Below are 17448 nucleotides of genomic sequence, written 5' to 3' on the forward strand. Positions count from 1 at the left end.
TTGTGCCAGTGAACAGTTGTAGCAGACAATTAGAGTTTGTCTGTGATAGTGGCAGACAAGAGCGGGGTCACGGGCGTCCCCCTGTGGGAGAGCGGCCCACTGAGCCACTCAGGCTCACACTGGGCTTTGGACAAACATTGTCAACACTCAGACTCCGGAAGTCTCATCTCATTAAAAGAACCTGCTAACATCTGCCATTAGTGTCTTTTAGTGGATTAACAAAAAGAAACCTGACAATGGGAGACAAGCTGGAAAGAGATTATTTTTAGATTAGTATTTTTTGTTGAAGGGTCAGTTCACCAAAATTACAAAAATACACATTTGGTTTTATTTCCATCCAGATAGACTTGGCTGTGAATTCTTTTTACTGGAACTACTTTCTACTCAGGAAGCAGTCCATATTAAATCTGTATTTTGTTGATTATCCAGAGTAACCAGGACATTGTTTCTGGAAAGACATACTTTTTGGCACCAACTGGCCCTGGGTATTGAAAATCTCAACTATACCGAAAGTTGGCATCAAATGCCTGTCTTACTTTTAAATCCGATATATTCTGATTTAAATCATAATTTAGCAGATTTTAGACAATTTAGGGCTTCAGCTGTGTTTTGAAAACATCCAACATTTGAGTAGTTTGTCTTAAATTTAGTTTTTTTTTTTAAAGCATTGTTTTGGTATTGGTACTCCGGGAACTCAGGTATCACATTGCCACTAGTATAGAACATTTTCAAATGGCAATTAAAAACATAAATGTTTTTTGGAAGAAAAAAAAAAAGCAGCACTAACACACTGATTCCATGTACCACCTTTAAAGTGGGGTTGAGATGGAATTTTCAAAAGGTGGACATTTCAAAATCTGAGCACATAAAATTATTTGCATCGGAAGATACTGCTAGCATTAAAAACCTGTGTTTTGCTAGTGATTTGGGTGAACTAGTCCTTTGATACAACGTCTGAATGCACACAAAAAGCAAAAATTCAAACAGCTAGATGTTAACAAAAAGTGCAAGTTTTACAAGTGATTCTATTCAGAGATAAGCGGTAATGAAATTTAAAGGTGGTTTAGACTCCAAATTAAAAGCAAAAAGCAAAAAAAGGTGAATGGTGTCTCTCAAACAGGGCCACATGGTGAGCCTGTAACAAAGCAGAACTGCTTTCTCCCTTGGCTGATCAGGGGTAGGACTGCAGTCAAGCACAAAGGGCCAGCTGACGCCTTGGCTTTTCACTCATCTCAAAATCCCACTTCCTCTCAGACAATACCAAAATACATTCATGATATGCTTGAACTGCCACCCTGCAGCAAACACACACACACACGCACACACACACACACACACACACAAACACTGCTCTCATACAAATTTATAGTCGCATAGGCCTGTGTGGAGCGCTTAATGGAGGAGGAGAAGGGAGGATTTCCATCTTGGTATTGTTTGGTTGTGTAATGATTCAACTGTCCTTTTCCCAGGCTAATGAGTACTCGCTCCCTGCCCTGAATTCCAGCCTGGACGAAGTCAAGCCCAGTTTATCCTCTAGCGTCCACCCAGACCTGGGCCCCAGTGTGTCGCAAAGCTACCCTGTAGGTAAGATCAAGTGCCATACAGTACGCCTTTATGCTGCCGCGCCACAGCTTCAGCTGAGGGGGTTTGAACAATGTAAAAGAACGAGAAAAACAACTAAGAATGCTTGTGCAATTGACAAAAAAAATGAAATGTGTGAAAATAAAAGCAAACCAAAAAGTTAAGTGTGAAGACTTTTTTAATACCATTTCACTCTGAGCTGAAAAGGTGGTACAGTGATGCGATAAAAGCTTAGCAGCTGTCCTCCGTCTGGTTGTTTGCTGAGCAAGCAGGGTGATAAGAGAGATTGCGGGGTGGGGCAAGGGGGGGTGAGCTGTTCAGTCACCGCTGGACAGACAAGGACCTTTGGGTGTCAGCACATCACAACTATGACTGTGTATCAGAGCAAGGTCTCGCAAAAAAGGCCACCATGCAGGACTGACTGCTTGTTGGCTGCTGCTGTGTTACTCCTGTGATTTGTTCGCCGGGAGACAGTTTGTGTGTCTCAAAGCACGAGTAATGTGCCTCTGTAAATACGTTCTGGCATTTCTGCCGCCTAACTCTAACACCATGATCATTTATTTCACCCTCCTATTTCTCCCTCCCTCTGTGTCTCCTCTCCTTGTCACAGTTAATGACTGCCTGGCTAATTGAAATATTGTTTCGTTGTTGCCGTGTTATTACCAAGAAGAAGGTTAAGTTTACTGAAAGTTTACTATGACTGTCAGGGCCTGAGATTTATATACAGAGCTTTTATTAAAATTCATATAATTATGCAGCAGCCATCAAAGGCAACGAGTTCTGCGTGGGGGAGGACAGGGTGATTGAAAATTTCTGCAGCCCCCCTTCTCAAATGATAGCCAAGCAGTCTTATGAGAAAAGAAAGGGCCCTTTTCTCATTAATATGTGGGAGGTAGATTTCCCCTGTAAGGCAGGCCTCCTGAGAAGAAAGGTGTGTGTTTGTCCTTTGTGGACTGATGGCCCCGTAGAATGCAGGCGGCTTTGTTTGCACCTGGGATATTTTAGATGGTCTCTGAAGAGAGGGTCTCCTTACTGCTTTACAGGTGCAAAGAGACATGTAGAGGAAGAAAGATGGGATTGTATGCATTGCAGCGCGTGTGTGTGTGTGTGTGTGTGTGTTTGTGTGTGTGTGTGTGTGTGTGCATGTGCATATGAAAAGCGCATTACTTGCTTTTGTGTTAGTAAATAAGTTTGTTCCATGCCCTTTCTGGTGGCAGATCTCACTGGAGGCAGAGGAATAAAGCACGCGGAGGTCAAACTAATGACACAAACATCACTCCGACTTCCACTTGGTAATTAGTATTTGGTTAGTGGCTCCTCTGCTTGGTTTTCCCTCAGTGGCTGCCTGTGTGGATATTAGGTGATATTCAGGTGTGTGGTCTCTCTAATGGCTGAGTATTACAGTTTACTTGCCAGCGATAAGCCTACCAGAGGAATTTTAAGCCATGCAAAAAGTAGTAAATTATCTGCAGTATTTAGGCCGAGATCCAATTTCAAATTAATTGTGTCTTTACGGGGGAAAGAACTGGAGATTATGTTCATCCTTAAAATGTTTTCCAACACCAATTAAAACGCCTGCAGTTATTGATCTTGTTGATTTTATGTCCTGGAATTTGCATAATCTATTAAAAATGAATGATTCATGAAGTGCTCATTGCCAGAGATCGGGATTCTCAGTGAACTGAAAGACTTGAGAGATAGAAATCTTTTGTGTCCTCTGCTTATCCTATTAAGGCTCAAAAGTACCTGCAAAGCAGGCTCAAATAAGAAAGGGATTTAAGGGCATTGTGCACATCATCGAAATTCAACGGCAAGAAGCCACTTCCATTAAAACTGCTTTTTTCTCTCTCCCTCTCCTCCACATTAATGCTGTACTACCTGCTAAATAGTCCCTCTTACCCCATAAAAACACCAAAGGGTTCCATGAATATGTGGATAGGACAATTGCATATTGTGAGGTAATTTCTATTGTTGATATGGGAAGTCATTTCTTTGATGAATTCCCTTCGAGAGATGGATTTCATCTCAAGTGCTTCGTATTCTTGTTCATTCGAACTGCTTAAAATTCAAATAGTGTGAGTCGTGGCTGAATTCATGAATAGCAGAAGGAGGAGCTCTTAACTTTTTTGTGTATTTTGAGAAATAAATGGAGAGATGGCCTTGATACGGCCAATTGTCCACTATTTCTATAGAGAGTTTCTGTATTTCCTGAAATTAGTCAGAGCCCACCTGTTTTCTTGATGGTGCTTCAGGCTGAAGAGCCATCTTTGAGCGCTGAGCGGATTCCCTTGAGCACTCAGTGGGAGTTTTACACATCTCCACTCAGTGACTGCATACTGAAGACTCTTTAAACATATTCCCTGCTGGGCCTGTTAATGGAGGCCTCCAAAGGCTTAAAACCCCCGTGTCAATGACACTTCTCCTCCTCAAGCACCTGCTCCAGTACACTCCTGTCAATTCTCTAAACAAAACTCCATCCACCAAATACAACAATCCACATTCAATTAAGATGAGTGAGTGCTCTCAGGGTGAACTACACAGAAAGTATCAGGACCTGCCGTTGTCCAGTGAGCAGCGAGCAAAGATCAGACAGCGAACCTGCCGTAAGTGATGTGTGGCCTCATGACAAACCGCTCGCCCGTCTCCCCACAGGGGGGAAACGCAGGCCTAGGCTCGGAAATTAATGCTTATTTCGTCTTCACAAAAGCAAACTAACCTTTGAGCACACATTTGATAATGAATGACTTTCAGCCAGTGTTTGGGGAATTAAAGCAATTTGGCTCTCCAAACATTCTTTACTTAGTTGTAATTAATTAGGGTGCTGAGATTTTTTGGCTTGTGATAAATTGCCCCATTCTGCATATAGCCTAGAAAACGGAGGTCAAAGATTTTTGGTTGTTGTTGTAGCAAACATGAAGGTGTCCCTGTCATGCTAAATTTAATACTCTTGCAAGCAAAAGAGTCATTCACAAATGACTTTGTTTCCGTGCCAAATAAAGAGAAGGTCATCTTGCTTTTCCGTTTGTGTTTTAAGGAACGGAGTTGAAAAAAAACACACATAATAGTTTCTTGTCACGTTGTTATGGGTTGATTTTTGTCTTCTCACAGTGTTGACAAAATAATTTAAAACTGTATGATGTTTTCAGTCACTCTGTGTAGTTCATATCGAGAAAATCACCAGTACTGACGTATGCTGTCGTTTGTTCCATTTGTCGCAGACTCAAACAGTCTGTATAAATCAGATATTTCAAGGCAAACCAAAAGCAGGAACTACTGTATTCCCAGCTCAGCAGCGACCATTACAAGCCACTACTCAAATTAAGACGGACTCAACAGGCTTTTGTAACAGTAAACCAAAAAAAAAATCTTTGAATTGATTTTCGCAGGGAAAGAAAAAGAGGGCAGAGGAAAATAAATAGCTTGATTTGCTGGCGTTCAATCTAAGGGGACTGTCAAAGGAAGCAGCAATATACAGAAGCCCATCTTTTAATGAGAATCTGGACACACATCTCTGTTCTAAAAACAACAAAGGCTAGGAAGCAGCTAATGAGGCTATCATTGCTGTACAGAGAGTTCTCCGAACTGGCGCCTCTCAGAAAGAGGGCTTTAAAAGGGGACATAGAGCAACAGTCACAGAGCTGCTGGCAGTCACTGCCAATTGTATCCTGGAATACCCCAAAACAGGATTCAACAGAGGCTGTGATTATTATTATTATTATTATTATTATTATTATTATTATTATTATTATTATTATTATTATAGTCAACAGTTGATGGCAATAGACTCTCATTAGCATTCATTACAAACCTTCAAGAAAACATATTCTCCACATCTCCAATCTTTTGCTTTCGTACACTCGCAAGATAATAACTCCTGCTTTTACCAAAACACATATTTTCACTCGTCTACTCCCAAAAATGAAACAAACCACCAAAATGTGTGTTTTATTGTTACTATTTAGACTAGGTTATAATTAAGATTAGGTCAGAATGAAGACTGAAGTGTCCACTGAAATTAAGTTGAAAGTATTGATGCCCTGATTCAGTATCAGGGCTAATACTGATCAGGCATCGGCTACAAGGTACCGGCCCACATTAAGTACGAGCCTTAGAGCCATTCACTGATGTTATAAGATTGTGAAAATGCAATAACAATAAATTGAAATTTGGTGTATGACGGTTTTCATTTACAACCTAAAATTTGCTCAGTTCCACCACTGAAAAAAACTAAATCGGATTCAGAATCTGAAGAGGAAAAAGCGTGATTGGCATCTCTAGTTACAATAAGTTACAATAATTGCATTTCTTGCATTGCAGTTTTGCTATATCTCAAAGAGATTAAACTGTTCCCCATCAGACTGAACAGTAAGGCAGGGATCTGGTGCTCATAATGTATTTCATCTCTTTGAAGCAAGATAATAAAAAGATAAGAGTATTTACTTTTATTAAACATGTCGACTGCTGTAGCTGCTGCAATGATAATGAAGAAAAGATTGGGTCAGTGTTTGCTGAGACAGTTAGACAATAGTAACCAATGTCTACACAGACACACACAGACACACACAGACACACACACACAAAATGGCCTCACCCCTGCTGGACCCCCCACCTACAGTACTCCCACAGCTCCTTTTGACTTATGTGCACTGGCTTGTGGCTAACTAATTCTTATTATAAATGAAAGGTCCGGCATGACCTCACTCTTCTCTGTAAAGCTCTTTAACTCCGCAGCCCTCCAGTCTCGGCGCTTTAACCAAAAGTCACATCTCAGCAGGCCTCATACAATACAGCAATCAGTGCTGAGATTTGCAAATAATAGAGAGCAGTAAGACCGAATCTTTTCTTTACTGTACAATACATGATCACATTTTGTTTGTTTTTTTACAGAGAATCCACTTCAAAATAGATCTCCCATTTGTATTTTCTGTCATATTGTGTAATATAGCGACTTTGAACAAATCTCTCTTTGGTTGAGCAACAGACTGAGAAACTCCTAGGACTCTATGACAACAGTATGGTATTTTTTATTAAGATACAACTACATTTTGTAAACTGCATTAAAAAAAGCATTTTAAATTAGCTCCACCCTGATATGCTACCTCATTAAAATGCTGCATATATATATATATATATATATATATATATATATAGTAGTTTGTAGTTGTTTAGTATTGACGTAAATCTAGGCAGCATTTTAATGAGGTAGCATGTCAGGGTGGAGCTAATTTAAAACGCTTTAAATTCTGTTCAGCAGTTTAATCTATAGCAATGCATCATATTCTATAGCAAATCATACAGTCTGCAAAGTAGCTATAGCTGTAAATTGGAATAAGTGGAGTAAAAAGTGCAATTGCGTTCTGCCACTGGGAATCTAAATCGAACTGCTAAAAGTGTCATGACAATATCCTTGAAAACAAGTCCTGTTACTCTAATTTCAGTATTTGGGTGCGTGTTTGAGATTATTTTATTGTCCAAGATCAGTGCAATAACCATACGAGACTTCCATGGCTCCTTCCAGCCCCATTCTCTCCTCCTCCTCCTCCTCCTCCTCCTCCTCCTCCCCCTTGGCAGGCCCGAGTCTAGTGGCCCTCCAGGCCTCTTCACCACCCGTTTCACTCCCCGGCCCCCCATGGCCCCAACTGCAGCCAGTATGCCTGCCAGCCTGCAGTAGCAGGTACTTCAATACCCGGAGGGCACATTTGCTCACCCTCAATTAAACAAATAAGTTGTTCATGATATTTCACATGTATGAATTGGATTTCATGATCCAATATCTACATTTGCCTTTGGTTTATGCCCTGATTAGCAATGCTAATTGGCAGCAAGAGTCAGTTTTCAATATTTGGAGAGATAAATGGGCTTTGTCCATGGGAGGTAAAGTGTTGCAATAGTTGCATTGTCTGTATGAAGAATGTATTTATTTTTGCAGATTATTTTATATTTTTCTTTGCATAAACTGAGACCTTTCAGGTGTGCTGCAGTGTACCAAACTATATAGTCGATAGTGAAGATGATTCATTTAGGGGATTGCTCCGGTGCTGCCGGAAGAGCCGCCGAATGTCCCTCATTTTCAGCCGGATGTCCGTTACCTTCCATTTTCTTTATGTTGGAATTTTAAACTCCGGGTAAATCCAGACAGCTAGGTAGACTATCTGTCCAATCTGAGTTTTCTGTTGCACGACTAAAACAACTTTTGAAAGTACGCCTTCCACCACAACAAGTTCCTTTCCAAGGCTATTTTGCAGAGGCACCGTTGCTCCGTCCGGCGCTGAGCACCGTCCAAGCGTTTGTGATTGGTTTAAAGTGGGGCGGATGTGGCTTAGTGGTAGAGAGGTTGCCTGCCAATTGGAAGGTTGGTGGTTCGATCCCTGGCCCTGCAGTTCCATGCCTAAGTGTCCTTGGGCAAGACACTGGGCAGTGCTGCCATCACGGAACTCAGAAGTGTAAATGTGTGTGAGTGTTTATCTGATGAGCAGGTGACACCTTGTACGGCAGCCTCGGCCACAGTGTATGAATCTGTGTGAATGGTGAATGGTTCCTCTACTATGTTAAAGCGCTCTGAGTAGTCGTTAAGACTAGAAAAGCGCTATATAAAAAAAGTCCATTTACATTTAAAGAAATGGCAATAAACCGGAATGCTGTGTGGACTAGCTAGACCCTCCTCTGCAAAAAACAGCATAAAAAGATTGTTACAACAATAAATACAAACAACATAAATAGACTAAGGCAACAACTCAAAGTACAAACGAGTACACACCATATCCAGTGAAGATGAATAAACAGGTAGTACTTTTCCAAATTATAAAGTATTTTATAGCAGTATAAAACAAAGTAACAATCACATTGGCCCTCCTGATATTGAAACTGTATGTCATAAAAAATATAACAATACTATGGTCTACACCGATGGTAAAGGATGCAAAAAGTATCTGTAGACTCCACCAGGCTGTGAATTGACTTAGTGACACACTAAGAACAAGAACAATGCAAAATCATTTTGCCCCATCATGATAAAAAGTTTTCCTTTGGGTAGTCAAGAGTTTGTTTGTAAAGGCAACAACATAGACTAGCATGCATTTTGTCCACTAGTGCCTCATTAAAGCTCCATTGAGTCTAAGTGGCCCTCACAGCTGACAATATAACAGGGGCCCCTGTGCAGATTGGGGTTACGTGCAGTTTTGTTCAAAGCAAGGACAACCCAACCGTCACTCTCAATTACAGAGCTGAATATCTGCAGCCGGACGGGTGAAGCTCTGCAGAGAGGCCAGTGTGCTCGAACTTTACAGCCGCATAGGAAGAGAGAGGCTGCCATATTTAGACAATGTGTAATGAGGAGACATATTTATGTGACCAGTATTCAGTTGGCTCAAAGCAGCAGCTGCTATCTTGTTTTCAGTTCAACTGTTAGAGCGGCAGACTGATGTTTTCTGGTGTTTAAATTACACTACATTCTTTGAAACTATCTCTAAACTACACTGAAAATCGAGCTGTGGTGCTGACTGACTTGCGGTGGTGGTGATGAATCATGATGTCTAAAGTAACATTTTCGTGGTGAAATGGCTGCGTTATATAACTGCAGTAGCTGGTTTGCATTTTTAAATTGAACACTAAAAGCAGAGATAGAAAGTAAAGAAGCACATTTACTCAAGTACTGTTTTTAAGCAGTTTTGAGATAGTTGTACGTATTCATCTTCATGACATTTCAGAGCGCAACATTTCAACATTGTACTTTTTACTTGACAGAGCAGTTACACACTTATATCACTATTTTTTAATATAAAATAGGTATGACAATTTTGTATTTCTTTAACAAACCAACAATATATTCAGTGTAGTATATACAAATAGCTCCAACTCCACCTGCTACATCATTCAATGCATAAGTAATAATATCCCAGTAACTCAATATATATAACCCTAAGAATCAGAAATTGACCAATCTGCAATGTGAGTATTTTTGATATTTACAGTAAGCACATTTTGATTTCATGCAAAACTGTTACTTGTAATAGAGTATTTATTTCAGTGCTATATTGCTGATCTAAAGACTTCATCAACATTCAATCCAAAAAGTTGTATTTTAATGCACAGCTTCTAGTCAGATTAAAACTGGAAAGCACTGATGAAGTGTTTTTTTTTTTTGTTGTCGTTTCATTTTGTCTCTTCAGGTCGGGATATGGCCAACACAACCTTACCTGGGTACCCCCCTCACGTTCCCCCTACAGGCCAGGGCAGCTACCCAACCTCCACGCTCGCTGGAATGGTTCCTGGTGAGTGAGAGACGACGTCCCCGCTTCATATTGTCATTAGGGTTCTATTTAACAGGTGTCCTAAAAATGAACAGGTGTGAAGCTAAAGAAGCAGAGTGAAGAGACTTTAGCGCCAAATTACGTAGAGAGGCGGTAAATATTGACCTGCAGAGCAAGAGGCACACACATCCTTATATTAGCTCTGTGTGTATGATGGGATTAGGCAGGCTAAATAAGTGATCAGAGACAGGAGAGAGGACAGTTGAGCTCCCTTCCTTCCCTGGTTTTCTCTCTGCCTTATTGGCTCATTATCTCCCAGCGTGGCCATTCACACCGGCCGTCGATAAACGGCACTACCAGCCCTCCCCAGCCTCTGGGCTCCAGAGCATATCCCTTTCCCCTCCTCTACTTAACCTGCAGTTCAGGTTCACAGCAAACAGTTAAGGGTCAAAAGGCAGAGGCATGGGAGCCCGGTAAATATTCAAATCGTTGTCTCTCTGAGGAGGTCAGGCTTGTGTTTCACTGCCAGGGATGCAGTTTTGGTGCTGGGTTTATACGCTTTTTCAGCTCCAGCATCACCTCACACATTTTCACCAAACCACAGCCGGCATTTTGCTTTGATGTGATTAAACCACGTGGATGGGGAAACCAGTGGAGTGTGTCATGTGTTTGCATATAATTTACCAATCACACAACCCATCACAGGCTATGGCTGTTCCTCTCTTCTCCTTTATGAAGGGCTGTGATGACGAGCTTCGTTATCACCTCAGCCAAGAGGGTTATAATAACCGTACCATTTGTTTAAATCTGTTAGTCAGCAGGTAATCTAAAGAAAAAAAAAGTGTTACAGTGCAGATAGTTTTATTTGTCCAGATTTTAAGAAATCTTATTTTCCTGCCAATACAATGAAGGTGAATTGAATTTTGTTTGTGGTGTTCAAAGTAAAAGTAAAAATGTTTTTTTGCGGGGGTAAACTGACCTTTTAAAAAACAAAATCAACTAAATGACAACACTTACACAACACATATGAATAAAGAAAATCTGCCACATGTATCCCATGATGCTTCGAAACTATGTATTTTGAGGCAAATCGGCTTTCTGAACATGCATTATTATTTAAATGATTAGCCTTTAATCTAAATAAACTTTGGCACACAGTAGGCGTGCACTCTTTAAGTGCTTTATAGTTTTTCTCTCTGCCTCTGTTATGAAAAGCTATTTTGAAAATATAGAGACTTTACATTTTTTTGACATACCATTGCTGTATGCTATAGTTGAGTCCATTTAACAGCTACCAGTAAAAACAGGGGGGATGTGGTAGCACTCTGTGGCAGTGCAGTCTGGATTTACTTTTGGATTTTGACTAATAAAACTGTTAAATCATGTCGGTGGAAAACTGTCAAGTCAAACATACTTTTACTTTCCATTTGTTCTTATGTGGCACAAAGCAAAAGATGAGGGCCTTAATCCCATGGCTTGTGGTTTTGTGTTACAACCCATTCATCCTATACACAACCACTAAGATTTAGTGACAGGCGCAAAACACTGTTAAAGCAAAGCCATTTCTCACCAGCTTTATATAAAATCTAGCCTTTATTGTGTCATAAAAGAAAGAAACGTGTTGAACCAACAGCAGTGTTCACTGACATGCTCCAAGTTAGTTCCCCTGCAATGAAATCCCATCGCTCCAAACACCAGAGCTCAGACCGGAGGGGGTTCAGATTGGAGGTGTTAAAAAAAATTATTCCAAGAAAGGCTGCAGGATTTATTGCAGCATATCAAAAATGTATGCATGAAACTGTTTATTACCACTCTGTATTTATTAAACCGGTTTGGAATATAGTGGAGGAAGAAGAATGGGTAGATATCCATAAATGGGACAGGGAAAGCCGCCTTCAGTGTCACATCCTGTATTGTTCAGTGTTGCATAACTTAAGTGAAATGAAAAAGAAATAAATTACTTGCTTGACTGGTCGCACATCGATGACTATCATTTTCCCCCTCCAATTGCATCCTGTTTTGAATGACGAGAAATGACTGCATGTGAACGGGGTAATGGTTTGATGCATTGAAATGCTAATTGATTTGTTGTTTTGTTTTGCAGGGAGTGAGTTTTCAGGGAACCCCTACAGTCACCCACAGTACACAACCTACAATGACGCCTGGCGATTCAGCAACCCAGCATTACTAAGTGAGTAGAGAGTAAGAAACTGGATTAGTTGACCATTCGCTTCACCCCTCCCAAGAACAATGATCGTCCAATTGTAGCCTTAGCAACTGTTACTAACCACAGCAGCTTTGGATATCTCCACATGCCATAACAGTGTGCATGGGGCTGTAATAAGAGAGATACTCTGCCTTTATAGAGTTTTCAGGGTGTTGTCTTTTTTCTCAGCTTTCCAAAACCAAAAGCACAAAAGCAGAAGTGTAAGGAATGGATTAAACTGTGTGTTTATCTGCTCTATCCTGAGCTGTAATTGTTAGCATGCCCTGAAAACTAGCTTACTATTTACAGTAGTACATTCTAAAGCAGCACATCATTAACTAACTGCCTTATTATGTGAGGTTTACAGGTTACATTTAAAAAAGCCCTGTTTAGATGAGCAGAACCACAGTGTGAAAGCTGGTCGCGGATGTTATAAGGGTTGAGGCTAACGTTAGCAGCTCTGTCCTCTTTGTTTGTTACCATAGATAGCATTACATTTGCGACACATCAGTTAGTCCTCATCCTGTTATGTGACTGAGGTTTGTGCAAGTTCGAATATATGAGCATGGCTCTGATATATTAGTACCTATCTGTGCTGTGTATTGATAAACCCATGGCGCTGTCCCTGGTACCAAACAGATTACTAATTTAAAGTTTGTATCATGGATCTATAATATTCTCTACCCCAAGAGCTGTTCATGGAGCGGTTCGCTAGTCGTGAGTGAACTAAACGAACCCCTTGTTAAAAATGAACAAATCCCGAATAAATAACTGAATAAAAGAACAGTCTGACCTCATCGTACAATCAGTCTTTAAGCACGATATCATGTACTGTATGTAGCCCTTAAGTGCATATATTTTTTTAAACCAGTTAGCTAGAAACATTAAAATGAGTCAGATGAATATGAAGTTTTCAGCCTAGTCATAGACCTAACGTTAGCATTTTTAGCTTCTTCTTTTTTTTTTTTTACAGCTGATAAAAAGGTTATGTTAACTGTCCCACGCTGACTAGAAATTAGAAACCTACTTTTGTCTATCTTTGTCTGCAGTCAAGGACCCCTGTTTCATAAATTATTAAAATTTCAAGTAAATAGTCATCATTGTAAACTGAATTATGTGCCCATAAAAGAGCAAATAGCTTGACAGGCATAAAAACAGTAAATATGAGGTTGGGGCTTAGCGAACGGTCAATTAACCATTAACATTTTGAGTAAAAGAGCTTTTCAGTGTGGAACAATGTGTAAAACAACAGCTCATTAACAATTGCACTACTAATAATGATAACACATCTGGTAAATGGCATTTTGTTGTTGTTTGAAATGGTTCGTTCTTCTGTTAACTTTCAGGTTCCCCTTATTATTATAGTGCCGCATCGAGAGGCTCCGCCCCTCCCACTGCTGCCACTGCCTATGACCGTCACTAGTTACCATGGAAACCAAATCAACCTGCAGGACCATGGCCTTAGCCTCCATATTGCCCCGGTGTAAGCGACATGGCCCACTGGACACTGAGCAACTGCGCATAAAATGTTCCCAGCTCACACAATGAGAAACTTTACGTTTTTTGGGGAGATTCCAGACGACTTCTCTCTCCTCGCAGCTTTTTTGGACACTCAAAGCCAAAAAAAAAAAAAAACTACAAGAAGATCATCAGAGACATTGAAAGTCACTTCACACACACTGTGGCAAATTGCAGTAAAAAAAAAAAAAAAAAAATGGAAAAAAGAAAAAGACAAAAAAAAATATCTGAATTTATTTCCTCCCCTGTGGCAGTGTCACAGTTTCATTCCATCACGGATCAATACTGTACATTCCGTTTCTTGATGGCTCTCAGCAGGGACGCTGTCCGGAGCTTAAAATGTAGCACCAGCCTTTTTTTCCTGTTTCCATTCGTCTCCCACTCCGATTCAGATGGCAGCGCAGTGAGATCAGAGGAGATTAGCAGCAGCACATGCAGGCTGTGGCAGGCCAACGTTGTTTTTATCCATCTGAACAGTCACCAACCAAACATCCAGCATGAGTAAATCGATCGCGTTTGATGCCATGAGAAGATTAGGACATGTTCTCTGTGATACACAATCAAGATGTAAAAATGAAAATGAAATAAATAAAGAAACATCCGTTTGAAAATAGAGGGAGCCATGACAATATATCACCATGGCCCGCTATTTGCAAGATTTCAAAAAACTAGTAAATATATTCTTAAAATGATTTTTTTATTTAATTTTTTATAATTCGTAACAACTAAACTGCAGACTGCTTGGCTAGTGTTTTACTATTTCTTATTTGTCAGGATACAAGAGGTCATCAGGCAAAACCTTTTTGTGTTTTTTGTTTATTTTGCACTATGTTGGAGGTTTGCAACACTGGAGCGTTATTATGCAGAAAAATGATGATGCATATTTGCTTTATTTCATGAAACTGAGTGTAATTCTAATAAGTCTCAGTCTGAAAAGGCACTTACAGTTTCACACTTTTTCCTGTAATTCAAGGCCCATTATGTCACTGCCTTGACATGCACTATGTTCTCACAGCTTCCATTTTTATTTAAGTTGATTAAGTCTTTGGCATTCAACCACAGAAAAATAGGATATAACAGCCATCCCAAATCAAACCAGTATCATTTGTCTAGTTTGATGCCAGAAGCATCCAGATTCACTCCGATTCTGACGACTCCAATAACATCAAAAAGCAGGGCCACGATTTCAGCTAAATGCCTTAAACATGTTCCCTCCTAAGTCCTAACTTCAGCTCCCTCACATGTTTCAGGCCAAGATATTACTTTGAATCAAGCTGAAATGATGGTTTCTTCATCTGTCAAGTGAATGTATTTGCATTTGCCAAAGACTTAGTTCTTGTTCATGTTTATTTACAGGCCACCTATATGCATCATGAGAGCAGTATTATTGTTGTTGTTAGGGAAAAAAACCACGTCGTTCATGAGGAAAAGTATATGTATAAATTCTATGCAGTGCAGAGATGGTCATCATATGCATATTCAGCTGTAAACCTAAAGGTAGGTGAAGTTTATTTAATTGTTATGTTATTTACAAATTGTTCATTTTGTAGAAGGATTTTTGTGTGTGATGTGAAGACACTTCTCTGTAAATACAGTAAGACAAAATGTCTTTCATGTTCATGGGTATTATCACTTTCATTATGCTGGTCTCACTTGTACAATAATAAAAGTGTCTGAAATCTTTTACGCAAAAGGGGCTTAATGGTGTTTCTGACTATGTGGAGTAGAGCTGAAACGATAGAAAAAAAAGATTAATTTTACAACATCTCTGATGTTTGATTAGTTACATAAGTTACTTATTAAAAGGAAAATCTACTGGTTTCAGCTTCTCAAGTGTGAGGATTAGCTGCTTTTCTGTTTTCTATCATTGTAAATTGAATATCCGTGGGTTTTGGACTGTTGGGGTCGGACAAAAAATGCAACTTCAAGACGTCAGCTTGTAAATTGTGATAGCCGTTTTTCACTATTAATAATATTATTAAACATAAATATAAATAAAACCATTATAGCTGTTTAATATTATATAACTGGTAATACATCCATTACACACACTTGATAGCAGGAGTTTAAGTTTTTATTGGGGTTTCTTTATGAAAGGGTTGGTACATGGCAGTAAGAAAATCTAATTTCAGATTTAAGGTGTAAATAATGGATGTAAAAAATAAGTTCAAGATGTCACAGTCACACAGAAGTTCTTTATAAAAAAGGTTAAAAAAAAAAAAAAAAGGTCCCAGGAGACTATCCCATCTTCCGAACTACCTTTTAAATCTATTAAGCATTAGTCTCAAATTCTCCACAGCGCTGTATCAGCACGGGAGTATGGTCTGGCTACACTGCGTCAACATGGGATAGGAGAAGAAAACGCTGTTTGTATTTCTTTTAACCAATCACAAACATCCTGGGCAGCGCTTGCAAAATAATGTGCAAAATAAATGCCGGATCAGGCTTTATCCCGGCAATGTACATCCGTTGAGCGAGACTAATTGAGCACAGACTCACAGATGTTATCTCTACCATTGTATTTACCCTATCTTTCAAATCTGGAGCTTTTATTTCCAATGCCTCAAAACGATTCTCATAATAACTGAAAATGCACATTTTGATGAATTTTGAATTGTAGATCTGTTCCCCAATAAACATAAAAGCAGCAAAAGAACAAAACCAACAAACCAGGATTTCCTTAACTTTGACCCAGAATGGTCTAACGAATGCAATACAATGTAGGAAAGATCCCACCTGACAAATACATAACAATTAAAAACGTCCTTATTATTGCTTAAAACTATATTACGTGTGTGAAAATGATTATATACTGCTTATAAATGCTAGAAATGGGTATAGTAAAGATAAATAATGTAATGTGAAGTAGACCTATTTAATGAAGACAAATAACTTGAAGGGTAAACAAAAGTTGAAACAAACAATGGCAGAATGAATTCAGGTTACTAATGAGACTATTTTGAGATAAATTTATTTATTTTTCAGGTATAAAAGATCACACGGGGGCACGGGGGCTACGGTGAGAATGCCTCTAAATGTTTTTTTTCCATGATTCGGATCACTGAGCAGCACATAAAGTGTTTAACCTCTCCTCGCTTTGTAAAGCTGAATTAATTTTTCTTGCAGTGTGCCTGAATTCAATTTGTGCTAAGTTGCAGGGAGAGATTTATGCATGAAATCCCTCTTAGAGCTTATTTCACTCTTTCTTCGCTCCATAATCCCTCCACCGCTGCCGCCTTGTATGACTTAGTTATATCATTATTGATTTACAACAAGTGGACACTGTCCTGATTAGCACTGTGCGATTTGCAAAGGATTTGGACTGCAGGAGCACACGATAAAGCTGCGTGTACATTTGAAATGATGTCAGACAGAATGGGAGTATATAATACAGTTGTAGAGCTTTTCAGTTGTTAATGCAGACTCATTTCTTGATCCAAACACTATTTTTAATCTTGTTATAATGGAAAAAAAGTGAGTTCTACTAGGGCTCCACGATTATGGCCAAAATGATAATCACGATTATTTTGATCAATACTGACATCACAATTAATTATCACGACTATTTGTTGATTTTAACCAAAACAAATGTTATTGTCACATAGGCTAATTATAACTGCTTTCACATCCATATTGTGCTGCATTCCTGCTAATGTACAAATATTCGCATCACCACAGTAAGATTTTCTCTGGCTGTTTGGATTTTTAGACGGTGTAACATCTCCACGACAACGCCTCGTTGTATTTCCATTCTACTTCCGACTTCCAGGCTTTTTGTAGCTGGATATATCATTTGTTTCGTCTAAGTATGAATGTGGATAACATTGGTGATAGTGAGATGCTTGCTACAGTTACACTACTTGTGATGAATAGGCGAAAACACGTCACGGCTTT

At 39.4% G+C, this 17448-nt stretch overlaps 1 protein-coding gene across 7 annotated transcripts in view; it reads left to right on the plus strand.

Annotated features, from left to right (window-relative positions):
• Nucleotides 1-13707, plus strand: part of pax2b (paired box 2b) — a 30554-nt gene extending 16847 nt beyond the window's left edge. For 4 of the 7 annotated variants that reach the window (XM_039789245.1, XM_039789247.1, XM_039789246.1 and 1 more), the window contains exons 7-10: nucleotides 1470-1584; nucleotides 9750-9851; nucleotides 11935-12021; nucleotides 13402-13707. In XM_039789245.1, the coding sequence (XP_039645179.1) occupies nucleotides 1470-1584; nucleotides 9750-9851; nucleotides 11935-12021; nucleotides 13402-13523 (426 nt within the window). In that variant the 3' untranslated portion in view covers nucleotides 13524-13707. Of the gene's footprint in view, nucleotides 1-1469; nucleotides 1585-9749; nucleotides 9852-11934; nucleotides 12022-13382 lie in introns of all 7 variants that reach the window. The other 3 variants (XM_039789248.1, XM_039789251.1, XM_039789250.1) reach the window with 1 other exon arrangement.
• Nucleotides 13708-17448: the final 3741 nt, after the last annotated feature.

Source organism: Perca fluviatilis, chromosome 21, assembly GCF_010015445.1.
Source record: "Perca fluviatilis chromosome 21, GENO_Pfluv_1.0, whole genome shotgun sequence".
Lineage (NCBI taxonomy): Eukaryota > Metazoa > Chordata > Actinopteri > Perciformes > Percidae > Perca > Perca fluviatilis.